This window comes from Phocoena phocoena, chromosome 1 (genome assembly GCF_963924675.1).
Source record: "Phocoena phocoena chromosome 1, mPhoPho1.1, whole genome shotgun sequence".
In the NCBI taxonomy this organism is placed as follows: Eukaryota; Metazoa; Chordata; class Mammalia; order Artiodactyla; family Phocoenidae; genus Phocoena; species Phocoena phocoena.
The window spans coordinates 146,007,138-146,033,249 of record NC_089219.1 but is presented as its reverse complement, the minus strand read 5'-3'; the positions used below and the strand labels follow the sequence as shown (position 1 = coordinate 146,033,249).

Here is a 26,112-nt window from a genome sequence, read left to right as displayed (position 1 = left end):
TTCTTAATCAAAGTACCCAAAATGAATATGAGGGAAGATAGCTTAAATGTGTGTTGACTAGCAGAGAAAAGGTAACTTTTATTTTGAATAAATAAAATGCTAAGATTAAGAACTGATCTATGGACTTCCCTGGTCGTGCAATGGTTAAGAATCCGCCTGCCAATGCAGGGGACATGGGTTCGATCCCTGGTCTGGGAAGATCCCAAATGCCGCGGAGCAACTAAGCCTGTGCGCCACAACTACTGAGCCTGCGCTCTAGAGCATGTGAGCTGCAACTACTGAGCGCACATGCTGCCACTACTGAAGCCCGCATGCTCTAGGGCCCATGCTCTGCAACAAGAGAAGCCACTGCAATGAGAAGCCCACACACCACAACGAAGAGTAGCTCCTGCTCGCTGCAACTAGAGAAAGCCTGCACACAGCAACAAAGACCCAACACAGCCAAAAAAATAAAATAAAATAACTTATTAAAAAAAAGAATTGATCTAACACTGTGAAAAATAATACTAGGGAGGATAATAATAGCGGTAATAATAACAGCAAACACTCATGTGTACTGATTACTATGCGCGAGGCACATTCTAACTGCTTTATATGTATCAATTCTGTATTAACTTGCTTAATCCTCACACCTAACCCATGAAGCACTATTATGCTTCCTGATCTGGGGAATAAGGAAACTGAGGCATAGAGAGATTAAGTAGCTCATCCAAGGCCACAAAGCTAGGTAGAGTTAGGGTTTGGAACTGGACAGAGTGGCTCCAAAGGTTGGGTTTTTAGTCACCAGGTTATACTGCAAAGTCACTAAATACTGGGAAAAATCAGTCCTGTCTTCTTAAATCAATCAGCCAGTGCCTTTATTACTCATATTTCTAAAATCAGGGAACATGTTCACTTCATAATCAGTATGTTTATCTTTCTTTTCTGCATCTTTCCTTGAGTATTCTTTTCCTTTTCATTCATGAGTGTACTGTTGAAATTATAAACACAGTTTCCCCCCACCTCAAATAACTGTTTAACAGTTGATGCCAAAAATGCAGTAGATATTATACCAAAAATAAAATCAGTGTCCTAATTCCAGATCTAATGGACATCCTAAAATAAAATAACCTTTTTTGCTTCACAGAGTTACTTTTCACTCCAAACTGTTTGGATTTGTTTTTATTTTAATAATTCCTTTCCAATTTGTGCCAGGGGCTCTATAATATACCAAATCAATCAGTTTATAACTACAGCTATCAAAAGCCTATCTTTTAAGAACATAAAATACGGGAAGGTCTCAAAGTGAACTGGGGGAATTGGTAGTTTACAAAATTTGCTTCTTTTCAGACAATTCTGCCTTGAAACAGCACCAGAAACCTAAAATTAACACTGTAAAATTTCATTCTTAAAAAATAGCCACTTTAAAAGAAAAGAAAAGAAAAAAGATTTTTTCAATTTAAGAAAGAACTTTTTTTTTTTTTTTTGTCTTTAGTCTTTCAGATAACAAAACTCTAGACTGGAGTCAAGAGGTCCTGTCTAATCCAGTCATTTTACAGACAAAGAAACTTCTGTCTACAGAGATGATGACACTTGCCCAGGTCACAGGGCTAACTCTTTGGAGCCTACAGTGGAACCTAGGCTTTCCGGTCAGCTCTTGCCACACCTGGTAGAAGGGCAAGAGGTCCTGCACACGTCCCCCGCTACTCTCTAGCAATTCTTCCTAAGGCTTATGTTCCCAGATGTTGTCATGCCTGTGCACATCATGTACTCCGTACATCTGGGCATCAACCACAGTGGACACTGTAGATTTACACACGTTTTATGACAATGCCCTGGCCACTGGCAGAAGAAGTGCTGTGCTGGGACAATAGCTCATGAAGCCAAGAGATCTTAGAGGGACACGAGTTGCCTGCCAGTCACTTTCACCCCTAGAGGCCACATTACACACACACAAAAACCCCCCAAACTCATTTTTTTCCCTTTAAACTCTATCCCTCCTTTGAGCCAATGTCGACTTTAAAGAGAAAACGGCAAAACGAGCAAAGCAATTGAGAGATTTATTTTAAAAGAAAACGTCCAGGGAATGTGCCCTGCGCTTCACCTTGGGAGCTACTTCCAGCCCAAGTGCCCATATCATCAGTGTCTGCAATCCTGTGATCCCTGATGTCTAGAAATCATGATCCTGAAGCACTGAACAATCCCAAATCAAGAAAGAACAGTTAAATTACATGTAGTATACTGTGTTAAGAAAGTGTATTATTATTATATTTTATAATGGTTTTCAACCAGTACTGACATAGAAAAAAAGGGGGTTTTCTGGCTAACGAGAAATCTTCTATTCCCTGAGCATCCCAACTACCTGAGGGTGTATTATAAAGAGACTCTGCTGTTTCTAGACAATCAAGGTTAGCGTTACCTAACTTGCCAAGAAGAATCTAAACCAATCAAAGGAAAAGATCTGCCCTCCTAACATTAAATGTGATGTTTTTCATTCTTAGAAACAATAAAAAACGTCTGTATTACATAAAATTGCACATATATTAGAAAAAACAAATTATTAATTTCCAATCTTTCTATGTAATTGTTAGCTGCTCTTTGGGTCAATTAAATACTAAAACAATAAATTACGATTGCTTTAACAGAGAATAGATAGGTAAACAGTTGAAATAATACAGCAGGATGTTTCCTTTCTGCTAGACTGCAGGCTCTCATAATCCACAACACTGGATGTTTCAGGGGACACTTTCAAGTCCAACTACGGGAGTACTCAGTTTCTACTACCCTGGGTAAACCCGGCACATACTGGTCAGAACTTCCAAAGGCCCAGCTCAAAATTAGAGGTCTATGTCAGGCAGCAAGTGATATATTTTGGTAGGAAAGCAGTCAAATTTACTAATTCAATGATCCCAATATGTGACTTTTCCTGAAAGAAAAAGAGAAGGCTCAGCAGAAATAAAAGTAATAATAGCAAAACAATGAAAGTGCTGAATAGGAGATGAAGGACTTGGTTTAAGAAGAAATAAGGGGAAAAAAATCTTTCTGGTTAGGAACCCAATGATTTCTCCAAGTAAATTTTTAAGAAAAGAAATGTTTTTTCAGAATGTTCTATCACAGAAACCAATGAATAAACGGACTCCATATTCTAACTTTTGTACCTTTATCCATATGAAAAAGCAAACTATTTTCGCTAATTTGCTCCGTTCCTGGAAAGTCTGTAGTGCCTCTGTTGCACGGCTAAAACCGCGTGTAGGCATTTCGCTGCTGCTGCTGTTGTAACGGCTGCTGGACTTGCTGCTGCTGCAGGCGAATCTGTTGCGAATAAGGGTCTTCCAGGGATTTTACAAATATGGTGGTTCTGGGACCAGTCTTCCATACGATGCCGTTGGCGTCTTTCACAGAAGATTCCACTGTAATGTTGTGTGTGCCAAGGATGGCAAAGTTCAACAGGAATTGAGTACTGAAGTAATCATTATGAGGCTCAACCCTCTGCTCCATCTCATTGGTCATATTGTCAATGGGTATCTGGAATGAAAAAAATCGTTAAATAACAATAGCTAACGTTTACTGAGTGCATGCTGTGAGCCAGGACCTGTTTTAAGTGGTATTTAAATCTTTGCCAACAACCAAGAGGTAGGTACTAATATTATCCTTGGTTCATGAACGAGGAAGCTGAGGTGGGGAGCTTAAGTAGCTTCTCCAAGGTCATACAGATAATGAGTGATGACGTTGGCATCTGATAACAAAACTCTAGACTGGAGTCAAGAGTCTGGCTAACTCCAGAGCCTGTACTCTTAATATCAGGTAACACTGCCTCCTCACCAGAAGGAGCCTGAGTAGAAGGAGCTTTCTCAACCCCGCTGATGCTGGCCTTTCTGCCTTGTGAAGCAGTTCAGAACATGCCACCCCAAATACGCTGCTGTGGCATAGCGATTATTTTGAGCTAAAGGCACTTGAAAAACAACAGATACAGAAAGGGCTCTCTGACCTGCCCCTTTTTACCTAAAACATAAATCAAATTTTCCATGAGAAAGGTAAACCTCCCTGCACCAAAAAAGAGAAGACTATCAACAGAGACTGGGAATCGATGTTGAGATGGATCTGTACAAACCAACCTAAGAAAATAACCCGTATCTTCCACTAGTCTCCCCCAATGCCCCAACAGATCTCCTAGTCATTTTACTTACTGTCCCTAGCCCCAAACCCTCTGTCTTGCCATTTTGTCAGGAATTTATCATCTGTGTGACTAAAAGGTACCTAAGCTTTCTGTTCTGGTCACTTCTTCGGGTCTTCAGCCTCCTGTGAAGACTCCCATATATATGTAAAATTCCAATAAAACTGGCATGCTTTCTTTTCTCCTGTTAATCTGCCTTAAGGTCAGTTCAATCTTAGGCCTAGCTAGAGACCCTAAGAGCGTAAAAGAGAAATTTCTCCTCCCCTCTCCTTGTTCACCCAACCCCAACTCCAATTCCCATCTTTCTTTAACCTGTGAAGAGATATTCTAAAGAAACTGGATGCAACTACCTGTTTCAGTGAGTTTAAAATCTGAAAGACTAAAAAAGAACATAATGCTATGCAAATATATGGTTTTTCCCCTCCTAGCTAGTCTGATTTTATATTACTTAAGTAATGTAGTGATTCTTCCCTCCTTTAACAAATTAACTTTAGAACTTGCATGTTGCTTACTTAAAAATCAGTGTTTTGTTCAGACGGGCAGTACAACATATTATGAAACACAGATTTATGAATTCATTTATGTATTTAGCTAGATACTCATACCTTTGTCCTTCAAAGAACAGAGTAACACCTGCAGGTGTACCTCTTTTTGTACCCAAGATGAAGTATGTCAAGAGAGACACTTATTCTAAGAATGCATATACAGGTCATCAGAATGAATATTTGATTAGATTGCTCTATGTTTATGTGTGTATTTCTGTTGTGTAATTAATTATATAAATGTGCCCTGAAGCTTCGTGTCTCAATAAGCAGTTATCATGAGGTCAGTTTTCCAGAGACACTGATCTGTAACATTAATGAAATGAAGTCACCACAAATTCAAGATCTTAAAATTATTTATAAGTCCTTTTTTGTTTTTTGTTTGCACATTCAACTTCTGTAGGATTTTTATTTCTGTAAAGAATATGCACACCAAACAAGAACTTCCTTAAAAGGACCAGAAATAGGCCTAGTAGGCAACCTGATCACTCTGAACGCATGACGCATTTTAAGTTGCAAACTCACTGCAAGTAACATTACAAAGCAATCATGTACTACCTGGCTTATTACGTCAGCTTCTTGACTTTAACCAGTGCCTCTTGAGAGGTAAGTCAACAATGAGAAGATCAGTAGTACTTCTCGACTTGAATGGTTTTTTTAAAAACAGTAAAAGTCACTATATACAAGAACAAAGAGAATCATGGTTACTGTTCTTTCAAACTCAAAATGAGCAGAGAGCTGCAGACAGGGATAAGCTGACTATGTAAGTTCTCCTTTATGATCTTCTGTGACAAGAGAGATCATTGAAACATAAGAGAGTTGTACTAAATACAGTAAATGATTTTTTTCATTATTCACCAAATATCTACTGAGTGGCTACATAAGGTGCCATGCTTTGTGTCCTCGAAGTCAAAAGAGAGGGAGAGAATGAAGGCTGAGCCTTCTCAGAGTGGGTACAGAGCCCCAGAGAGAGAGAGAAAGTTATCAAAGTAAGGAAAGTAGTAATGGCTTAAACCAGACCTTCCCTTGGCCTTTTAGCCTAAAACCACCAAAGAGAATAAAATGCTCTCATTTTATCTTTACTGATACCCCTTTCCTTGCTCTGGACCTCAGTTCAAGGGTGCCTACAAATAAACCCAGACATAACCAATTTGGACATTTAAACAACTCTGTTCATACAACTGCACTTGTTCCCTTGTTCCATTTACTGTGGGTAAACCACCAAGGGACTGGAAAGAGATGTCTAAAGAAAGGAACACTCTACATTTGGAACATTGGTGTTTCACAGGCACAGATTCAGAATCTTAGCTTTGGCTAACAAAGCAAGCGTGATTTTGGTTAACCTACCTCATGATTTCTCAAAGTAGCAAATTTCTAGGGTTAAACCCTTAACAAAAGATTTTACTTCATCTGATCACTGTATGTCAATATAGTATACTTTTTTTTCTTTTTCTTTGCAGTACGCGGGCCTCTCACTGTTGTGGCCTCTCCCGTTGCGGAGCACAGGCTCTGGACGCGCAGGCTCAGTGGCCATGGCTCACGGGCCCAGCCACTCCGGGGCATGTGGGATCCTCCCGGACCGGGGCACGGACCCGTGTCCCCTGCATCGGCAGGTGGACTCAACCACTGCGCCACCAGGAAAGCCCAATATAGTATACTTTTTTTGGAACATGCTAAAATTTACTTAAAACAAAGGAAAAATAAATAGATGTGTTCTTTCGGGGTCAGGGGGTTAGGGAGAAGTTATTCCCCATTCCTGATGCTTCCCTCCATGTGGAGGGACCTTTCATTAGATGAACAGTACTGGTCTCTAGGGGAGACGGTGCATCCTACTGATTGGTAAGTTGTGGGGTGGGGACTGGGCCTGGGGAGCTAAGCACCTTCTCTCTCCCTTCTTCTTTGGGCTTCAGGGTACTGCTCCTCTCAGTTTTATAGGGGCAGGCTCTTGTGTATACTGGCAGAGGCTGGTGGGAAAACTCAATTCAGAGCCACAAGGCTAGGCAGTCCTTGCTGCCAGGCACCTGAGCTAGGTTTCTCCCCAGCTCTAACAGTAGTGACACTCATATTTTGATCTCTGCCTGCCTGGATGCTTTGTCTATCAACTGGTTCGGGCAGGGAAAAGAGAAGTGTTGTTTATCAGCCCCCTTACACCCTAATACGTACTTTTAACTTATGTCCATCTGATCCCTTGGGAGGTATAACTACAATCTGCTTAACCATGAAAAAGACGGGAAAACTTCCATCAATGAGTTGATAAAACCTGCATCACAACTCTGCCTCTTTTCTAAATTACCTTGTAGTCTTGTCCAGATTTACTCTGCAGCGTGGAAGAAACATTCAGACAGACAGACTGAATTTTGCGGAAGAGTCCTGGTTTAGATCCGTGCTGGACCACTCCCTCTACCTTCAGCGCCAGTTGCTGGTTATTCTGGACAGCAATGGGTTCAGCAGGGTTCCGGGGGGATGGTGACAGGGCAAGCTGGAAAGCCAACATTAAAATAAACGCTAACAACCAAAAGCGAGTTTCCTTACAACAAACATGTCTGTGCTAATTGTTGATTATAGATTAAAACGTTACTTGTACATACACAGGCACACATACATACACACAGAGACACACACACACACACCCCCCGCAATGACCTGACCGTGCTGGGACAACCAGACAGATGTACCTTTAAAGTCAAGGGTTCCTTATCCCTAATGCCTCCTTTTAAATACCACTGTTTTGTTTGTTTTTTTAAACCCCCAGCCCCAGTTCTGTTTGAGGGAAACAGAGGATTAGAGAATAGCAAGGGCACTGTTCTCCCAATTTCTGAGGTGGGGCATTTCTTTGACAATGAACCAACTCTAGTATGGAAATGCACTATATAAATTTTCATGTCCAGCTGCTGTCTCTATGGTCTTAGGTAATTTTAAATAAACTAAATTCAAATGTAAATGAATCTAGAATTCTAGGATTACATACGCTATCAAGTCAGAATGGTATAAAAGTCAATTTCCACAAATAAACCAAATGACATTTTTAACCTCTCAGTTTTTCTTTAAAAACATATTAAGAATCCTAAATACCCTTTAATTAAAGAAAGCTCAAATCTTGCTTAAATAAAAATACGCAAGAAACTGGGTCTTTCTGATAATGTTGTTGAGCCACTGAACCCTGAAGACATCTTACCTTAGGACTTCTTATCTACATAATCAATTTTCCTTGTTATTCAGGTCATTTTCAAATGGAATGCTCTATTATTTGTAATCAAAAACATTCAAATGGATGCAAAAGTGCACTGAAGACATTTACTGATAGGGATAATCCAGGGAATCTCTTACAAATGACAATTTCCCCCCTTTCCCAACAATTTCATTCTTTGAATCAAAATAGCTTTTGAATTTTGAGTGGCTTAAATATTTTAAAATACTGACTCTACTCATTGCCCAGCTTCTCAAAATTTGTTATTTGTAGACAAAAGTGCTTTGGAGATAGGGCTGGTGATGTTTTACTGGACCTGATTCATTCTAAGTTGGGTTTAAATAGTTTGATCAGACATGGACTCAGCTCAAGATCCCTGTGGGCTACTATGATGAACAGCAGCCAACTCATTCTTGAAGACAGGGACAGAGCTCAAGGTACCCAAAGTGCCTGTCCCACTGCATCTGGCACTATGAGGAAAGAAAGGAGAGGAGAGGGTTTAACTCCCAAATCACTTGTTGATTACAACTGAAGAGTATAAGTTCTGTCTAAACCAAAGGTAAGGTCCTGAAGCAAAGCTATGCCCCCTACAATCTTGAGAAGAAGGTATTAAACTATATTAAACCTAATTGTTCTTCCTATATTACCTTGATGCTGGTAGACTGCAGTTTCTGGAAAAAATATCTCTGAAATGAAAGAGGAACTTTCAGCAAAGAAATGATGGCATTGCAGAGGCATGCTGTATGCTGGGGAAAAAAAAGAAAAATCAAATGAAAATAAATTTCATCAACAAATAGTTACTTTCAGGAAGAAGTGTAAAAACTACAAACGCTCATAAAATTACTACAAAAGTACACACCAATCAGGTTAAGAGACATAACACTCAAGAACTACATACATTTATCAAATCACTCATGTCAAGGAGGACAATTACAGATTTTTACTTTATTCTGAAATATATTCAATAAAAAATGACAGAGAAAACCCACACTCCTCAAGACCAAGCAATGTGCAAAGTTTGTGTTTCTATAGAGCTTAGAGCTACTAGATATATACAGTTATTTCAGATACTAAAATATAAAGTAACTATCACGTGACAAAATATGAAAAAGAGCAGGTATATGGTAAAAAATCAGAGCAAAATATTGACATTTGAGGCTCGAGTCCAAATCCCTGTGGAACTTTGGCTTGGAACTGCCTCATTCTTCATCCCATCTCTACCAGGTAGCCTCCCTGTTCATGTGGCCATGAGTCTCCAGAGATAGAGCAACGGTGGAAACTTACTGGAATTCAGATTACAGATTACCATATAGTCCAACTCTATAGATTGCTGAAACTTAAATAAAACACCTTCTTTCTAAAATCTATTTCACAAATTTAACTGAGTTTTGAAAATCCCAGCTTAACTGCAGAGGAATAGAACTACTCTAATGAATCTTTCGGGTCTTAGTGAAAGGGGTCATAGAACCAGAATTTAAGAATTCAAAGATTTTATTTATTTATTTGTTTATTTTCAACTACTTTCTTGAGGTACCACTGACATGCAAAAAGCTGGACATATTTAATGCATACTACTTAATCAGTTTGGAGATAAGTATACACTTGTGATACCATCAAAGCTATTTTAAAGATCACCCAGTCTAACCCTCAATTTTGCTGATGACACAGGTCACCCAGACAACTAATGGAACAAGCTGGGACTGGAACCTAGGTCACCTGACTAGGTCACTCAGTGATTTTGTTTTATTTCACCAATGATTTGCAAACTTAATAGAAAAAAAAAAAAGTACAGTACCAGAACACCTGTAACTTTGGGTGACCCAGAACCATTCCTGCTTGGTCTACCATCCCCTCCTCAGTCTACTCCTCTCTCAGTGGCCCCCAAAATGCCACAAGGCTGAAAACTATTCCACTATACAGTGCTGTCTGTCCTTTTAAGTTCCTGCTTCCAAGCAGGGTATCACCTAGTGCCTCTGCTATAAACATTTTAAAAAAGTAGGGCATTAAGGCTAAAAGCCAGAAGAATCCATTCCTCATTGGTTTCAGATTACTGAACATTCTGTGCCTGACAGACTCCTAATATAAATGCCAGGTCTATTACTTGAGATTACCACAACACGGATTTAGAGACACTGGGTCTACTCAGGTTTAACTGCTAAAACGGCACTATTCATCTTCTTGCCACAAGGGATCTGAGATGCGTTTGCCCGGACATCCTACTTGTGGTGGAACCTTTGATGCCACAACAGTATTTAAGGAGAGAAACATCTTTAAAGAATGGATTTAGAGGACCACAAGTGACCTCAGGCTGTTCCCGGGCAAAAAGGTACCATTTTCCCTTTTAAAAGAATAGATGCGGATTTTGCAATTCCCCACTGGGAAAGCAGGACTGCCTCTGAGACCACTAGCCCCTTGGGCACACTTCAACACGTATGTTAGTTGCAGATTACTATCAAAGTACCAGTCTAGAGATGTGAAATCACATATCATGATTAGTAAACCGGTAAGAGGACTATCCCATTATGAATACTGCCTTCATTGTCAAACCGAATACTTTTCAGCCTTTGTGTTTTTTGACACTTCTGTGGCACCTGATAATGCTCTTCTTCCATGAAATTCCACTTAACGGCCCCTGCCCTCACTTCTGATTCTTCCCTGCTCCATCTTCTTTCCTAAGATTCTCTTCCTTTGTACGTTCCTTCAGTGTTGATGCTCTCCTTAGTCCTTTTGTCTTCTCAGTCCGTTTGTTCTTCACAGGCAGTTTTCTTCACTCCCAGGACTTTAAGAATCTATATGCTCACGACACCTCAACTTTACATGCGTTCCAGCCTGTCTCCTTCTGACACCAAACCTATTATCTAACTGCCAATGTTTCACATGTTTAAAAATGAAACCACCTTCTTCCACTATCCCTCTGTATCCTGTCTCAGTCAAGGATCAACCATTTGTGCACCTGGTCACCTAAGCTGGAAACCCAGAGGTCATGTCTCCATCCTCTCACATCTAATTTAAAGAAAACAAAAAACAAACAAAAAACCAAAACCAAGCCTTGAAAATATTACACCTAAATAATCTTTCTTATGTATCTGTTCTTCTCATTCTTGCTCCCACTTTATCAATTTGGCCCCTACCTTGGATTACTGCAGAAGTCTTGTAACCACTCTTCTTTCCTTTAATTTCATGGCTTCCAGGCCATTACCTGTTCTGTTTCTACATAACAATAGTGTACAGTCTTAGCTTAACCACTTCTCTCCCACACCCATTTAAAATTCCTAAAGAGTGCCCCCATTGTCTATGGGATAAAGTTCAAACTCCGTTTAAGACTGTGTTAAAAGCCTTTTGCCATCTGGCCTCCACCGACCTCTCTAGTCCCGAGCCTGCACATTACGCTGCAGCAATAACCCACTGTTCCCAGAAGACATCATGCTATTTCATGCCTCCGCTTTTTTTTTCTTTTTAATAAATTTATTTATTTATTTACGGCTGCGTTGGATCTTCATGGCTGCTTTGGATCTTCGTTGCTACACGCGGGCTTTCTCTAATTGCGGCGAGTGGGGATTACTCTTCGCTGCGGTACGCGGGCTTCTCTTGTTGCGGAGCATGGGCTCTAGGTTTGCGGGCTTCAGCAGTTGTGGAACGTAGGCTCAGGAGTTGTAGCTCGCGGGCTCTAGAGCGCAGGCCCAGTAGCTGTGGTGCACGGGCTTAGTTGCTCTGCAGCATGTGGGATCTTCCTGGACCAGGGCTCGAACCCATGTCCCCTGCTTTGGCAGGTGGATTCTTAACCACTGTGCCACCAGGGAAGTCCTCATGCCTCTGCTTTTGAACATGTTGTTCCCTGCATGAAACACCTCCTTATCTGCCTGAAAAACTCATATGCAAATACCTCTTCCCTCTGATGTGCACCCTCACCCCATTTCCCCTATCCTTTGATATGAATTACTTTCTCTTTTGTGCTACAACTCTGCTTTGTGCAGACCTCTATTATTGCACATATATTGTATTGTATTTGTTTACAAAATCTTTCTTATCAGACTACGGACAACTTGAGGGAAGAGCCTCTTTGCCATTTTTCTATTCTCAGGATTCAATAAATACTTGTTAAACTGAATTTTGGGTTCGGAAAGTATCAAATCTATAAAATACAATTTGGAAAGGGGGAAAAGGGAATCAACATTTATTAACCACTCCTTATATGCCAGGCCAGGCACTGTGCCAGGCATTAGGCATTATTCCATTTAAACTTCACAAAAACCCTATGAGGTAGATATTTTTCCATATCATAGAAAAGGGTATTAGAAATTTGTCTAAAATCACGCCTGCTGAGTGGCAGAGGTAGAATCTGACCCTAGGGCTCTTTTCTCTGTATTGCGTACCTACTGGGCAGAAAAATCCCATTCTTTCCATTAGACGCAGTGGATTGAACTCTATCAAACTCAAGGTACTATCTGGCATCTATTTAATTTCCTAGGGTGGAGCTTAGAGGAAATACATGTAAATAATTTAATCAATGTCTCACATAAATATGTCTACTTCCTACAAAGATAATCTTTACAATCTTCCTTAGCAACCAATCTCAGTATCAAACAGCTACCTGTGTCATTTCAATTCAGCAAATATGTACTGACAATCTTACATGGAAAGCAGCATGCATATGAAAGTATCTAACCTTAAAATCTAATTTAACTCTTTAATGACACATCCTGTCAATTTCTTCTAGAACACCTGATAAATGGTGAGTTCAGAATGAGAACAGCAGGAGGCAGAAGAGAGCTACAGGAAATACCAGTATCCAATGTGTAGGCAGGGCAAGAGAAACTCTCCAAGGTGTAAAGTTCAAAGACAGTGCTATGTACTGAATGTGCTGTCGTCTCTAAATTCACATGTTGAAGCCCCAACTCCCAATGTGTTGATATTTGGAGGAGGGCCTTTGGGAGGTCATTAAGTTTAGATGAGGACATGAGGGTGGGACCCCTGTGATGGGATCAGTGCCCTTATAAGAAGAGAAAGGAGAGAAGAGAAGCCCTCTCTCTCCAACACGGGAGGACACAGTGAGAAAGCAGCAGCTGGCAAGCCAGCGAGAGACCCCACACCACACAACAAACTGGTTGGCACCCTGAGTCTGGACTTTCCAGCCTCTAGAATTGTAAGAAATGTCTGTTGTTTAAGCCACTATGTCTATTTTGTTATAGGAACCTGAACTCAATACAACACTGGAGAATGGCCAGACAGGGAGGAGGAAATCTGGGTGAGAGTGTCAGTCTGTCCTGTGACTGGGAAGTCAGGGGATAAACAGCAGATGTTCAACAGTGCCAAAGGTAGCAGATTCAGTAGGCTAAGTGGACATGAGTATTAAAGGACAGCAGTAGCATCACCCGGCAGGAACTGATTTACTGATAGTCAGAAAATAAGCCCAGTTCTTTCTATTTTAATTGGCCAATAGTTTTCAACCCTGGTGGCATGACAGAATCACCTGGGAGCTTTTAAAAATCCTAAGGTCTGGGCCTCGCAGAGATTCAAAGATAACTGGCCTGGGTGGGGCCTGGATATTGATGTTTTTTTTTTAAATAGCTTCCAAGTGATTCTAATGTGTAGCCAAGGTTGAGAACAATTGCAACTTTAGTTAAATTGTTAAAAAAGGAAAAAAAAAGTTTTATCTGCATTCTGGTAGAGCAGATTTGACATGTTAGTGTGACTATGTAGCAGCTACAGATGTGCTAAGTGCTTTCATGGATTATCTCATTTCATCCTCATAACAATACTATGATGTAGGTACTGTACTAACCCTGTTACAAAACAGGCACAGAGTGGGGCTTCCCTGGTGGCGCAGTGGTTGAGAGTCCGCCTGCCGATGCAGGGGACACGGGTTCGTGCCTCGGTCCGGGAGGATCTCACACGCTGCGGAGCGGCTGGGCCCATGGGCCATGGCCGCTGAGCCTGTGCTCCGCAACGGGAGAGGCCACAACAGTGAGAGGCCCGCGTACCGCAAAAGAAAACAAACAAACAAACAAAAAACAGGCACAGAGAGGTTAATGTGTTGAAGTCACACACAGTAAGTGCCAGAGACAGACAAAAACTCACTTCCACATAATAAAACTCAATAAAACAAATGTGACTTGCCATATAAGAAACAGGGGTATATTTCCGATTGAGTGATTCCACCTCCTCCAAGACATGATTATATACAGACATCATTCTTCTCTCATATTCACTATCAGCATGGGCTGCTCCTGTAGATCCATATTCCTGGAAACTGAAGTCAAAAATTAATATCAATCAATCAACCAAGATAGTAACTAATTTTTTTTTTTTCCGGTACGCAGGCCTCTCACTGTTGTGGCCTCTCCCGTTGCAGAGCACAGGCTCCAGATGCACAGGCTCAGCGGCCATGGCTCACGGGCCTAGCCGCTCCGTGGCATGTGGGATCTTCCCGGACCGGGGCACAAACCCGTGTTCCCTGCATTGGCAGGCGGACTCTCAACCACTGCGCCACCAGGGAAGCCCAATAGTAACTAATTTAATGTCAAAATGTGTCAGGTACTTTCCACACTGTCTCATTTAATCTTTAAAATAATGAAGTAGGCACTGTTATTTCCATTTCACAGATGAGAAAACTGAGGCTTGGAGATGTTAAGTAATTCGCCTTCAGTCACACAACTAGTAAGCGACAAGCCAGAATTCAAATCCAGACCTGACTTCAAATTATACAAGTCTTAATCACTTTGGTTGTTAGCTAGTATAAAAATGTCTAATTAAACCTTGTCCCTGCCATGAGCGGAAAGAGACATAAGGCATTTCTGAAAAGGTAAACTATCAATAAAGTCAGCAGACAAGTGCCAAATAACCAGTAAAGATATGCAAGTAATCAGAATATAGAGGGAGCTGAGGAATGCCACAGAAGAGATCGGTCTTGGACAAATCACTATGCAAGTAGCATGGATAAGATGTGAAGAGATGGAAAGTTCGGAGGGCATTCATAACTGGAGAAATGGCATGACTCTAAAGCAAGCAGGTGAAATGCACAAGAATGTTCAGCAGAGAACTAGCATATAGAGTGTGCTGGAAAACGTTTTACCTAGATTTCTTTTTTTTCTACTGCCTCAAACCCAAAGACATTTCTGAAAGTATTTCTAAATGGGAAAAGGTGGCAAACTCCTGCATTCTAACTAAACTTCAAGAGGGCTATTTGAAAATGCAATATAGGTAACTTAACTATGTTGGGTTAACACTATTCTTATTATTCCCTTATTATCCTTTTAATGCCTACCATGTGCAAGGTACTTCAGCTGGGTACTTTACATACGTTTTCATTTAACCATTACAACCACTCTAAGAGACAGGCATTATTACTTACCTATAGTTTATGCATATGTGGCTCAGGGAGATGAAAGAACATGTCTATATTCATACTCACTCCTAGCTGTATGTACATGTGTATCTGCCTGGCTCCAAAGCTTAGTTCCCTACTCTGTACTATATCTTAAGTTCTATTAAGACAAGAACTGAACCTCATTTAGTGATAGACTTTAAGGAAAACTATACCACACAATAAAGCATAAAGATTTAAAAGTCTCTGACAAAGTGACCTGCAAATAAAAGGGTATAAAATCAGAATATACTGTTCCACCTTCTACAAAAGGAGTATTCCTTTATTTATTTTTAATAAACTTTATTGAGATGTTACAAAATCGTAAAAATGCACCCTTCCTAGTCAATCCCTACTTGTGGCCCCCAGCAACCAGATTAGCTTTCTATCACTGTAAATGAGAGGTTTCCTAATACTGGATATAAATAATCATACTATATGTAATATTTTGTGCCTGGTTTCCTTTACAGCACAACATTTTTGAGTCATTAATGTGTTTTGTGTATTTCAACAGGTCACCCATCTATATTGCTGAGTAATATTCCACTGTATGCACATACTACAATTTATCTACCCACTCACCTGTTGACACATTTGGCTCTTTCCAGATTTTGTTGTTACAAATAAAGCTGCTAAGAAAATCTGTGTACAGGTCTCTGTGGAAATATGTTTTCATTTCTCTTAAGGAAGTAGAAATAGAACTGGTGGTCGTATGGTAATTGCCGAACAGTTTTCCAAAGCGGCTGAATCATTTTGCAGTCCCCAAAATGTATGAATTCAAGCTCTTCCACATCTAATATTTGGTATTAAAGGGCTTTTTAACTTTAGCAATTCTAGTGGGTGTTAGTTGTATCTCACTGTGATTTTAATTTGTATTTTTCTGATACCTAATGATGTTAAGAGTCTTTTCATGTGCTTACTGGAATTAACATATCTTCTCTGTTGAAGTGTCTGTTCAAATCTCTTGTCAATTCTTAAAAATTGGGTTATCTTGAGTTGTATGGTTTTCTTGATATTCTGATAGGATATGTTTGAGAATATTTCACCCTGCAACCAATCTTTTTATTTTCTTAATGGCATCTTTCAGAGAGCAGAAGTTAAAATTTTTAAATCCAATTAAACAATTTTTTCTGTACAGTAACTGCTGCTTGTGTCCTGAAAAAATCCTTGCTGATCTCAAGGTCATGAAGATTTTCTCCCAAGTAGTATTCTAGAAAGTTGGGAATTTTATCTTTTACAGTTTGATCTGTGATACACTTGGAATTAATTTTTATGTATGGTGTGAGGTAAGATCAAGATTCTTTCCCCCCTATACAGTGTGTTCCAGCATAATCTGTTGAAAAAAACAGATTGTCATCTTTGTCAAAAATCAAGTAATACGCCTATGTAACTATTTTGGTCTCTCTATTCTACCCTTAAGCCAATATCACATTGTCTTAATTACTGGAACTTTATACTAAGTCTTGAAATCTTTAGCAAGTCCTCGACTTTAGTTTTTTTCCTTTATTTTACAATATGGTGAATTACACTGATTGGTTTTCTAATATCAAACCTAGAATTTCCAGAACAAACCCTACTTGGTTTTAATGTATTATCCTTTAGAGTTTTGTTAGGTTCAATTTGTACATGTTTTATTAAAGATTTTTAAGTCTATGTAGAATATGTGAATTTTTCCTGTTCACCTCAACTGTCACATTTATTGGCACAAAGTTATTTATTCCTTTAATATGCTTTTAATATCTATGGGATTTGTGATGGTACTCTTATTTCATTTCTAATATTGGTAATTTATGTTCTCTTATTTCCTTGTGCAGAATAGCTAGTCTTATCAACTTTATTGATCTTTTCAAAGAGCCAGCTTTTGATTTCACTGACTTTCTCTACTGTTTATTTATAATTCACTGACTAGCATTCTCATCTTTACTATTTCTTTCCTTCTAATTACTTTGAGTTTAATTTGCTTTTTCTTGCTTTAATATGATAGAAACTAATGTTATTACTTTTAAACTTTCTTTTGTGTGTGTATGTATGCGTTTAAAGTTATAAATTTCCCTCTAAGCTCTGTTTTAACTGCATCACACAAGTTTTGATACGTCGTGTTCTCATTTTCATTCAGTTTAACTTACTTTCTAATTTCCCTTGTTAATTTTTTACCGATTGGAATGTTTAGAAGTCTTGTTTAATTCCTAAACATTTGGGGATTTTCCAGAGATGATTTTCTAATTTAATTCTATCAGATAACATATTCTACGTAGTTTCAATGCTTTTACATTTACTAAGAATTGTTTTGTAGCTCAGCATATGGTTTACTTTGGTAATGTTTCCAAATGCGCTTGGAAAGAACGTGTATGCTGCTGTTGGTAGGGCATACAGGTCAATGAGGTCAAGTTGGCTGGTAGTGTTATTCAAGTCCTCTATATCCTAAGAAATCTTCTGCAAGTTGTTCTAGTAATTATTCAGAGGGGAGTGTTGAAAACTCCAACCATAATTGTGGATTTATTTCTCCTTTCAGTTGTCAGTTTTTGCTTCGTATATTTGGAAGATCTGTTACTAAGTATATAAATGTTTAGAATTATGTCTTCTTGATGAATTGATCCCCTATTACGGTAAAATGTAGCTCTTTATCAAGTCTTTGTCCTAAAGTCCACTTTGTATGATACTGTCACACCAGCTTTTAGGGTTCCTTTTCCATCCTTTTGTTTATTTTTAATATATTTGTATCTTTGTATTTAAAGTGGGTTCACACATATGGTCACCTTATCTTTGATAAAGGAGGCAGGAATATACAATGGAGAAAAGACAGCCTATTCAATAAGTGGTGCTGGGAAAACTGGACAGCTACATATAAAAGAATGAAATTAGACCACTTCCTAACACCATACACAAAAATAAACTCAAAATGGATTAGAGACCTAAATGTAAGGCCAGACACTCAAACTCTTAGAGGAAAACATAGGCAGAACACTCTATGACATAAATCACAGCAAGATCCTTTTTGACCCACCCCCTAGTGTAATGGAAATAAAAACAAAAATAAACAAATGAGACCTAATGACACTTAGAAGCTTTTGCACAGCAAAGGAAACCATAAACAAGACAAAAAAGACAACCCTCGGAATGGGAGAAAATATTTGCAAATGAAGCAACTGACAAAGGATTATCTCCAAAATATACAAGCAGCTCCCGCAGTTCAATATCAAAAAAAAACAACCCAATCCAAAAATGGGTGGAAGACCTAAATAGACAATTCTCCAAAGAAGATACACAGATTGCCAATAAACACATGAAAGGATGCTCAACATCACTAATCATTAGAGAAATGCAAATCAAAACCACAAGGAGGACTACTGGGCATATACCCAGAGAAAACCATAATTCAAAAAAACACATGCACCCCAATGTTCATTGCAGCACTATTTACAATAGCCAGGTCATGGAAGCAACCTAAACGCCCATCGACAGACAAATGGATAAAGAAGTTGTGGTACATATATACAATGGAATATTACTCAGCCATAGAAAGGAACGAAATTGAGTCATTTGTTGAGACGTGGATGGATCTAGAGACTGTCATACAAAGTGAAGTAAGTCAGAAAGAGAAAAACAAATATCTTATATTAACGCATGTATGTGGAACCTAGAAAAATGGTACAGATGAACCGGTCTGAAGGGCAGAAGTTGTGACACAAATGTAGAGAACAAACGTATGGACACCAAGTGGGGAAAACCCCGGGGGGTGGGGATGGTGGTGTGCTGAACTGGGCGATTGGGGTTGACATGTATACACTGATGTGTAGAAAATTGATGACTAATAAGAACCTGCTGTATAAATAAAAATAATTTTAAAAAGCAGATGATTAATACTTAAAAAAAAAAAACCACAAGGAGGTATCACCTCACACCAGTCAGAATGGCCATCATCAAAAAATCTACAAACAATAAATGCTGGAGAGGGTAGGGAGAAAAGGGAACCCTCTTGCACTGTTGGTGGGAATGTAAATTGATACAGCCACTATGGAGAACAACATGGAGGTTCCTAAAAAATTAAAAATAGAACTACCATATGATCCTGCAATCCCACTACTGGGCATATACCCTGAGAAAACCATAATTTAAAAAGAGACATGTACCACAATGTTCACTGCAGTACTATTTACAATAGCCAGGACATGGAAGCAACCTAAATGTCCATCGACAGATGAATGGATAAAGAAGATGTGATGCATATATACAATGGAATATTACTCAGCCATCAAAAGAAACAAAATTGAGTTATTTGTAGTGAGGTGGATGGACCCAGAGTCTGTCATACAGAGTGAAATAAGTCAGAAAGAGAAAAACAAATACCGTATGCTAACACATATATATGGAATCTAAAAAAAAATGGTTCTGATGAACCTAGGGGCAGGACAGGAATAAAGACACAGACAAAGAGAATGGACTTGAGGACACGGGGAGGGGGAAGGGTAAGCTGGGACGAAGTAAGAGAGTAGCATTGACATATATACACTACCAAATATAAAACAGATAGCTAGTGGGAAGCAGCTGTACAGTTGGGAGATCAGCTCAATGCTTTGTGACCACCTAGAGGGGTGGGATAGGGAGGGTGGGAGGGAGACACAAGAGGAAGGGGATATGGGGATATATGTATACATATGGCTGATTCACTTTTTTAAACAGCAGAAACTAACACAACATTGTAAAGCAATTATACTCCATTAAAGATGTTAAAGAAATAAAAACTAAAATAAGCAGCCCACAAAACCTCATAATAAACCTATGAATTAAGATGAGATATAAATAAATAAATAAACGATAAAGTGGGTTACTTGTGGTAAGCTTATACTTTGGGTTTGGCTTTTTTAGCTGTCTGATAATCTCTTTACTTAGAGTAAGACTATCTACATTTATTGTAATAACTGGTATGACTGGGTATAAATCTACCATTTTGTGATTTGTTTTCTTTTTTCATCTGTTCACTGTTTTTTTTTTTTTTCTCTCTCTTCCCCTGCCTTCTTTTGGATTAACTGAGGTTTTTTTTTAAAGTATTCCATTTTACCACCTCTGTTGGCTTATTTATTTTCTAGTGGTTGCTCTAGAATTTATTCATCCTCCATTACCACAAGTTATCTTCAAATAATATATACTTGATGTAAAATGTAAGAATCTTACTACTGTATTAATTCCAACCCCCACCCCCATCATTTGTCTCACGTCACACATTTTACTTCTACGTGTTATAAACTCCCAAATGCATTGTTATTTTTTTCTAAATGGGCAATATTTTTTTAAAAAAGTAAAAAATGAGGAGAGTCTTTTTTATTTACTCACATATTTACCACTCCTAGTGTTCTTCTTTGTAGATCTGAATTTACATCTCAAATAATTTTTCTTCAGCCTAAAGAACTTCCTTTAACATTTCTTATAGTACAGGTCTAGGTCTGCTGGTAACAAATTTTCTCAGATTTTGTCTGAAAATGTCTTTATTTAGTCTTAATTATTCAAGGGTATTTTTACTGAATATAGAATACTAGGTTACTTTTTTTTTCTTTCAGGACTTTAAAGATGTTGCTTCACCTGTCTTCTGGCTTGCATTATTTCTGATAAGAATTAGTAAAAAATTCTTATTTTTATTCCCTTCTACATAGTCTTTTTTCTTTGGCTGCTTTATATTTTTCTTTATTACTGGTTTTCAGCAATTTGATTATAATGTGTGCCTTGTGATTTTCTTTATGTTTATGCCACTCTGGGTTCGTTAAGCTTCTTGGATTTGTGGGTTTATATTTTTAATTAAACATGAACATTTTTCAGCCACTTAAAATATTTTTCTGTCCCTTGCTCCCCTCCTTCTAAGATTTCCAATTACATGTATAGTAGTACAAATGACACTGTCTCACTGGCAATTTTAACTTTGTTCTGTTTTTCAGTCTTTTTTCTTTCACTGTCCAATTCGGATAATTTCTATTGCTATGTCTTTAAGTTCACTAATCTTTCCTTTTGCTGTATTTAACCTACTGTTAAACCCAACCTAATCAACCTTGAATTCTATGTTCATCAAAACTATCTTTCAAAAATAAAGGCAAAGTCAAGATATTTCATTTTTATGCTCTAGAAGTTCCATTTTCTTTTTAAACCTTTAAATTTGTTCATTATCTTCTATCTTTAAAATTTTGAAAATACTAATAGTACTAAAATACTATTTTAAAGTCCAAGTCTGTTAATTCCATCATCTGTCATTTGTGAGTCTTTTTTCTAATTGGCTGAAGTTTCTCTTGGTTATCTGTCACATCTTCCAGCTTCTTCTCATGACCAGTAATTTTTGATTGGATGCTAAAATTGTGGACCTTATACATTTGAGTTTTTGGATTTTGTTGTCTTCAAAGAATGTTAAGATTTTGTTTTGGTGGACAGCCATTACTTGTCATAATCCTGACTCTTTGAAGGATTACTTAAACTTTGTTAGGACAGGTCTAGACTAGTCTTCACTTTAGGGCTAGTTTAGCTTGATTACTAAGGTGGTGTGACCCTTCTAGTGTCTCTTCTGAATGCCTTGAGTGTTCAATTAGGTCTCTACAGTTTGGCCGGTTGGAACTCAAACATTTCTCAGCTCTGCATAAGCTCTGGGAACTGTTCAGTTTACAGCTTCCTGGTAATTATTCCCTCCTTAGTAGCTGTTTTTTGCCTGGCCTTGTGGGATTTCCCCTAATATATGTACAGCTTAGCATTCAGCCAAAGATTCATAGCACTCTTCCTCTGGAAAGCTTCCTCCACCCCTGTACTTGGCCTGCAAATTCTAGCTTCCTTTGTTCTGTGAACCCTGATATCTATCTCTTCAACTAAGCAAGACCACCATGTTTTAATTTGGTTACTCCTGCCTGAAAGGCAGTCTAAAAAGTGCCTCCAGGCAGAGGAAAGCAAGGACTAGTGTAAAGTTTACCTTATTTATGTCCCTTCCCTGAGGAATTACATTCCTGGTCTCCCTGTTGTCCAATGTCTGAAAACTAACTTAAACTTATATTTAAACTTGCATATTTAATCCAGGTTTCTAGTTGTTTACAATAGAAGGAAAAGTCCCATACGTGAATGGCTTCATGACCAGAAGCCATTCCATTATATTTAGGCAGTAAAAAGAAAGGTTAAGTGCAAAGCTAGAATAGAAAAATGTAATGGACAAGCACCTCAAAATATTTTTTCTTAATAATCCTAAAAGGTTGGTATAAGCAGATAATAACATTTATAATTATAAACATAAACCCCATCCTATCCCACACTTACTGATACTGGCTCAAGCACAATGTTAGCTGCTAGAGATACGAAGTTGGATAAGACAAGGTCTCTTCTCCCCAAAATCCTTCTAGGCTATGAAACATACACACAGATTTTTGTAAAAACTATAGTGAATTTTATTAATGTCATGCTTCACTCTCTTGAGGCTCTTTTTAGCAGCAGGTCCTTCTTTATATGAAAGGCACAAAATATATAGTATCAAGAAGAGAAGTTTCAGAAGGAATCTACTCTTTGCAGTTGTACACCAGTACGACTGAAACCCAGAGAGCTCTCCTTCAAGGTACAATCTTTCTTTTCCAATTTTTCATTGCTAGGAAGGGCAAAGGCTAGGGGAGTGGGTTTAGGGGATAAAACAGGATGGAGAAGAGTGAAGAAAGGTGGTAGGAAGTGGAGAGGTTGACAGTGAGAGTAGGATTTGAGAGCTGGCTAGGTAACTCCCTTCACCCCATCCCTGCTGACCATGTGTTAAAAAAAATCAATCAAGAAAAATACTAATTTCTCTTATGTCAACCAACAGTACAATGACATTTGTGTGCTATGAGGTAAGATGAGTAGGCATAATCAGAAATGGCGCGAGCCTGGAGGTATCAATTAACTGGCAAAGACTGAAAAATATGGAGGTTAGAGAACATTTTGAAATTTAAAAGGGAGAAGCTTAAAAAAACAAAACAAAAACACTGGAAGTCTAAGGGGAAAATGAACATAGATCAAAGAAGGATAAATGGAAAAATAAGTAAAAATTAGTATGTCATCGAAATATTAAAATGAATCAGACGAGTGAAAAAAAAAAATAGCCAAGCGGCCTAGTCTGAGAGTAGATAGCACTTTAAAACAGAAGGCAAGGATTTTGGTACTGCCTTGGAAAAAAATGGTGAGTCAATGCTTTAGGATAGAGAAATTTAAAATGCTCTGTTGATTATGTTCTCTTTGAGGAAGCTGATCTTAGAATCACAGGCCTTACTAGATTGGAAATATACAGTTGAAAATACATGTTCTAAAACAGAATACTATAGTGGGAAAAAATAATGGACCATTCTTCAATAAAAATATTTTGAACAATTAATCAGTTAATTAGAGAGTGGAGAAGGATTTTAATAAAGCAAAAAGAGGAACCTCTTTTTGTTTGGGAAACCAAAGAATAAAAATTTCAAGTTCAAGCTTAATTATACTATTAACTCAATTTTTTACACCAAAATTTAGTTATCATATACCAGAAGAAAATGTTCAAATTCAAAGAACTTCTTCCTAGTTATTTAGAAAACAGAACACAGGAGGTAAGTAAACAATGGAAACAGAAAATCTAGGTTTGTCATTAGCTATATAACCTTAGGCAAATGCTAGAGAAGTTCTTCCTCTTTGTTTCTTCCTCTATAAAACCTCTTCCAAAACACTGTTGTGATAATTAGGTAAGATAACATATTTGAAAGTGTTCTGTAATATAAACTTCAAATACCTTGCTGATTCTGGATCCAAAATCAGGGCTTCTATTGCGTGAGATATCAGTAAACAGCTCTGCTGCTGTCTGCATTATGTTAAGGTTATATATTATACATGATAATAGAGAAATGTACTATAGACTTTATATTATTTGAATACTAAATAAGGCAAGATGAAAATTGTAAGGCCAACAGGTCCGGGGAAGGGCCCAGGGAACCAGACGGAACCCCCGCCGAGGAGGCTGATGCAACCAACCGGTCTTCCCGCTCCCTGAGGGGCGGAACCAACGGCTCTGAGGCTGATGCAACCGACACCCAACATTGCCACAACATCCAAAAGATTACCAAAAAGGGGCTGCTTCACACAGCAAGTGCCTCCCCTGCGTCCACCCCTATAAATTTTGTTCGCGCCCACACCCGGGCGCAACTTCTCTGGCCCCTTTCTCTCGGACCAGTGAACCTCACCCAGGAGCGTTCCCAAATAAAGCTTGTTTACACTCTCCTCCGGTTTTGGTGCCGTTCCTTACAAAAATCGTATTCTTAGTGAAGGTAACCACATGTTATTGACTCAAATAGTCTGTGGCTCTATTTTTTTCTTTTTAAGGGATATATGTTGCCTGTGATAGTTCCAGGAAGAGTACTTCAGAGGTTAATGTTGGAAGGAGGAACCAAGCAACAGGCTCTGTGATTCAATCACAGAAACTTTTTTATCTATCTTGGATATAGGGGTTTCACTGATGAAAAGTTTAAAACCACCACCACAATAAGGGTCTGTAGAGCGGTTACCCTGGAGGTTCCTAGGCTGGGGCTCAAGGGATCTGTTAACTCTCCTGAAATGGTATGCAAATTTTGGGGGATATGTGCATATATGCATTTTTTTTTAGGGGAGAGGATCCATAGCATTCATCAGGTTTTCAATCACTAAACCAAAGTGCCAGGAATTACTGATTTATAGGTCTGCAACTTAAAAGCAATTTATCTCCTTCTTCCTTTCAAAAAGGATCTGAAGCTGCTAGTAAGAAAATACGGAGAACTTAAAGGGGGCTTAGGGAACATAAGTGATGACTGAAACGACTGAATATATCATTAATAAAGGTGATGGGAACTAGGGTTGTTAGCTGTGAATAACAGATAGGTGAAGCAAGACAGAAAATGGTTCTCTGGTGGAAAAATATTTTGTGTTGTCCATTGTAGCTCAAGTGAGCACAAAGTATTCAACACTGCTTGGACCTGGGTTTTGGATGCTCTTCCCAGAGGTGGAAAAAGACCACCACTGAGTCACCACTTTTTAAAAAGCCTGGTTGAAGTAAAGAAGTTAAATTATACTGCTCATACTAGGTTTCAAAATAGAAATTATTATTTATGGTAAATCTGTAGGCTTATCTAATGTATATGTATATTTTAGTTAAGCGTATCTGAAATATTTACTCTACATTTAAAAGAATACTTCCAAAGAACAAGAAATATTGGGCAAGTTTAGGATACAGTTCTACATTCCTCAAAGTTGCGGAATCAGCATCAAAAGATGCCTGATAAAGATCCCCATATCGGGAGGCAAGGCTTCGGAATTCTTCCATGGACAGTTTCATCTATAAAGAAGGAAAAATATCAATTATGATAAATAAACAAATATGCTTTTGTGTTGTATAAACAACACAAAAGTCAAAACGTAAGAAAACAATCCTCAAACAATAAAAATGAAAAAATATTTCAACACTTTTTCATTTTCAATTTATTCATTTTTATAAACCCTATTAAAGAAAATTAACAAAGATGGCAAATGAAACTACAAATGTGTACAAGATTATAATTTACACATAATGTACAGAAACAAAAAACACTGCATTTTTAGCTTCTTCAAAGTTTCACTAAAATAAATAATATAGTTATAAACTTCCCAAAGTTTCTTTAAAATGTATGTCCTTTTTCTTTATATAAACATGTAGCAACTAGTGAGATATCATCAATCACTCTTGTCATTTTAATAAGACTTCAGCCTGTTTTTTTGTAAGACAGATGAGTTTAGAAGTATTTGATGTTTCCTCTGAGTCAAACCGCTGATTTTTAAGTTTCAGAATTTTTCATCTCACAACCTCAAAAACCTCTAAAGTGTAAATAAAAACTGCACTGAAAATAAAGTTAAG

The 26,112-nt window shown here is 38.3% G+C and overlaps 1 protein-coding gene across 4 annotated transcripts in view; it reads right to left on the bottom strand.

The window, feature by feature from the left end:
- Nucleotides 1-2,022: 2,022 nt before the first annotated feature.
- Nucleotides 2,023-26,112, bottom strand: part of INTS7 (integrator complex subunit 7) — a 92,666-nt gene continuing 68,576 nt past the window's right edge. The window contains exons 15-20 of one of the 4 annotated variants that reach the window (XM_065872459.1): nucleotides 25,454-25,557; nucleotides 23,986-24,054; nucleotides 14,000-14,132; nucleotides 8,530-8,628; nucleotides 6,989-7,174; nucleotides 2,023-3,504 (exon numbers count right to left, since the gene is read on the bottom strand). In XM_065872459.1, the coding sequence (XP_065728531.1) occupies nucleotides 3,217-3,504; nucleotides 6,989-7,174; nucleotides 8,530-8,628; nucleotides 14,000-14,132; nucleotides 23,986-24,054; nucleotides 25,454-25,557 (879 nt within the window). In that variant the 3' untranslated portion in view covers nucleotides 2,023-3,216. The remainder of the gene's footprint in view (nucleotides 3,505-6,988; nucleotides 7,175-8,529; nucleotides 8,629-13,999; nucleotides 14,133-23,985; nucleotides 24,055-25,453; nucleotides 25,558-26,112) is intronic. The other 3 variants (XM_065872474.1, XM_065872467.1, XM_065872481.1) reach the window with 3 other exon arrangements.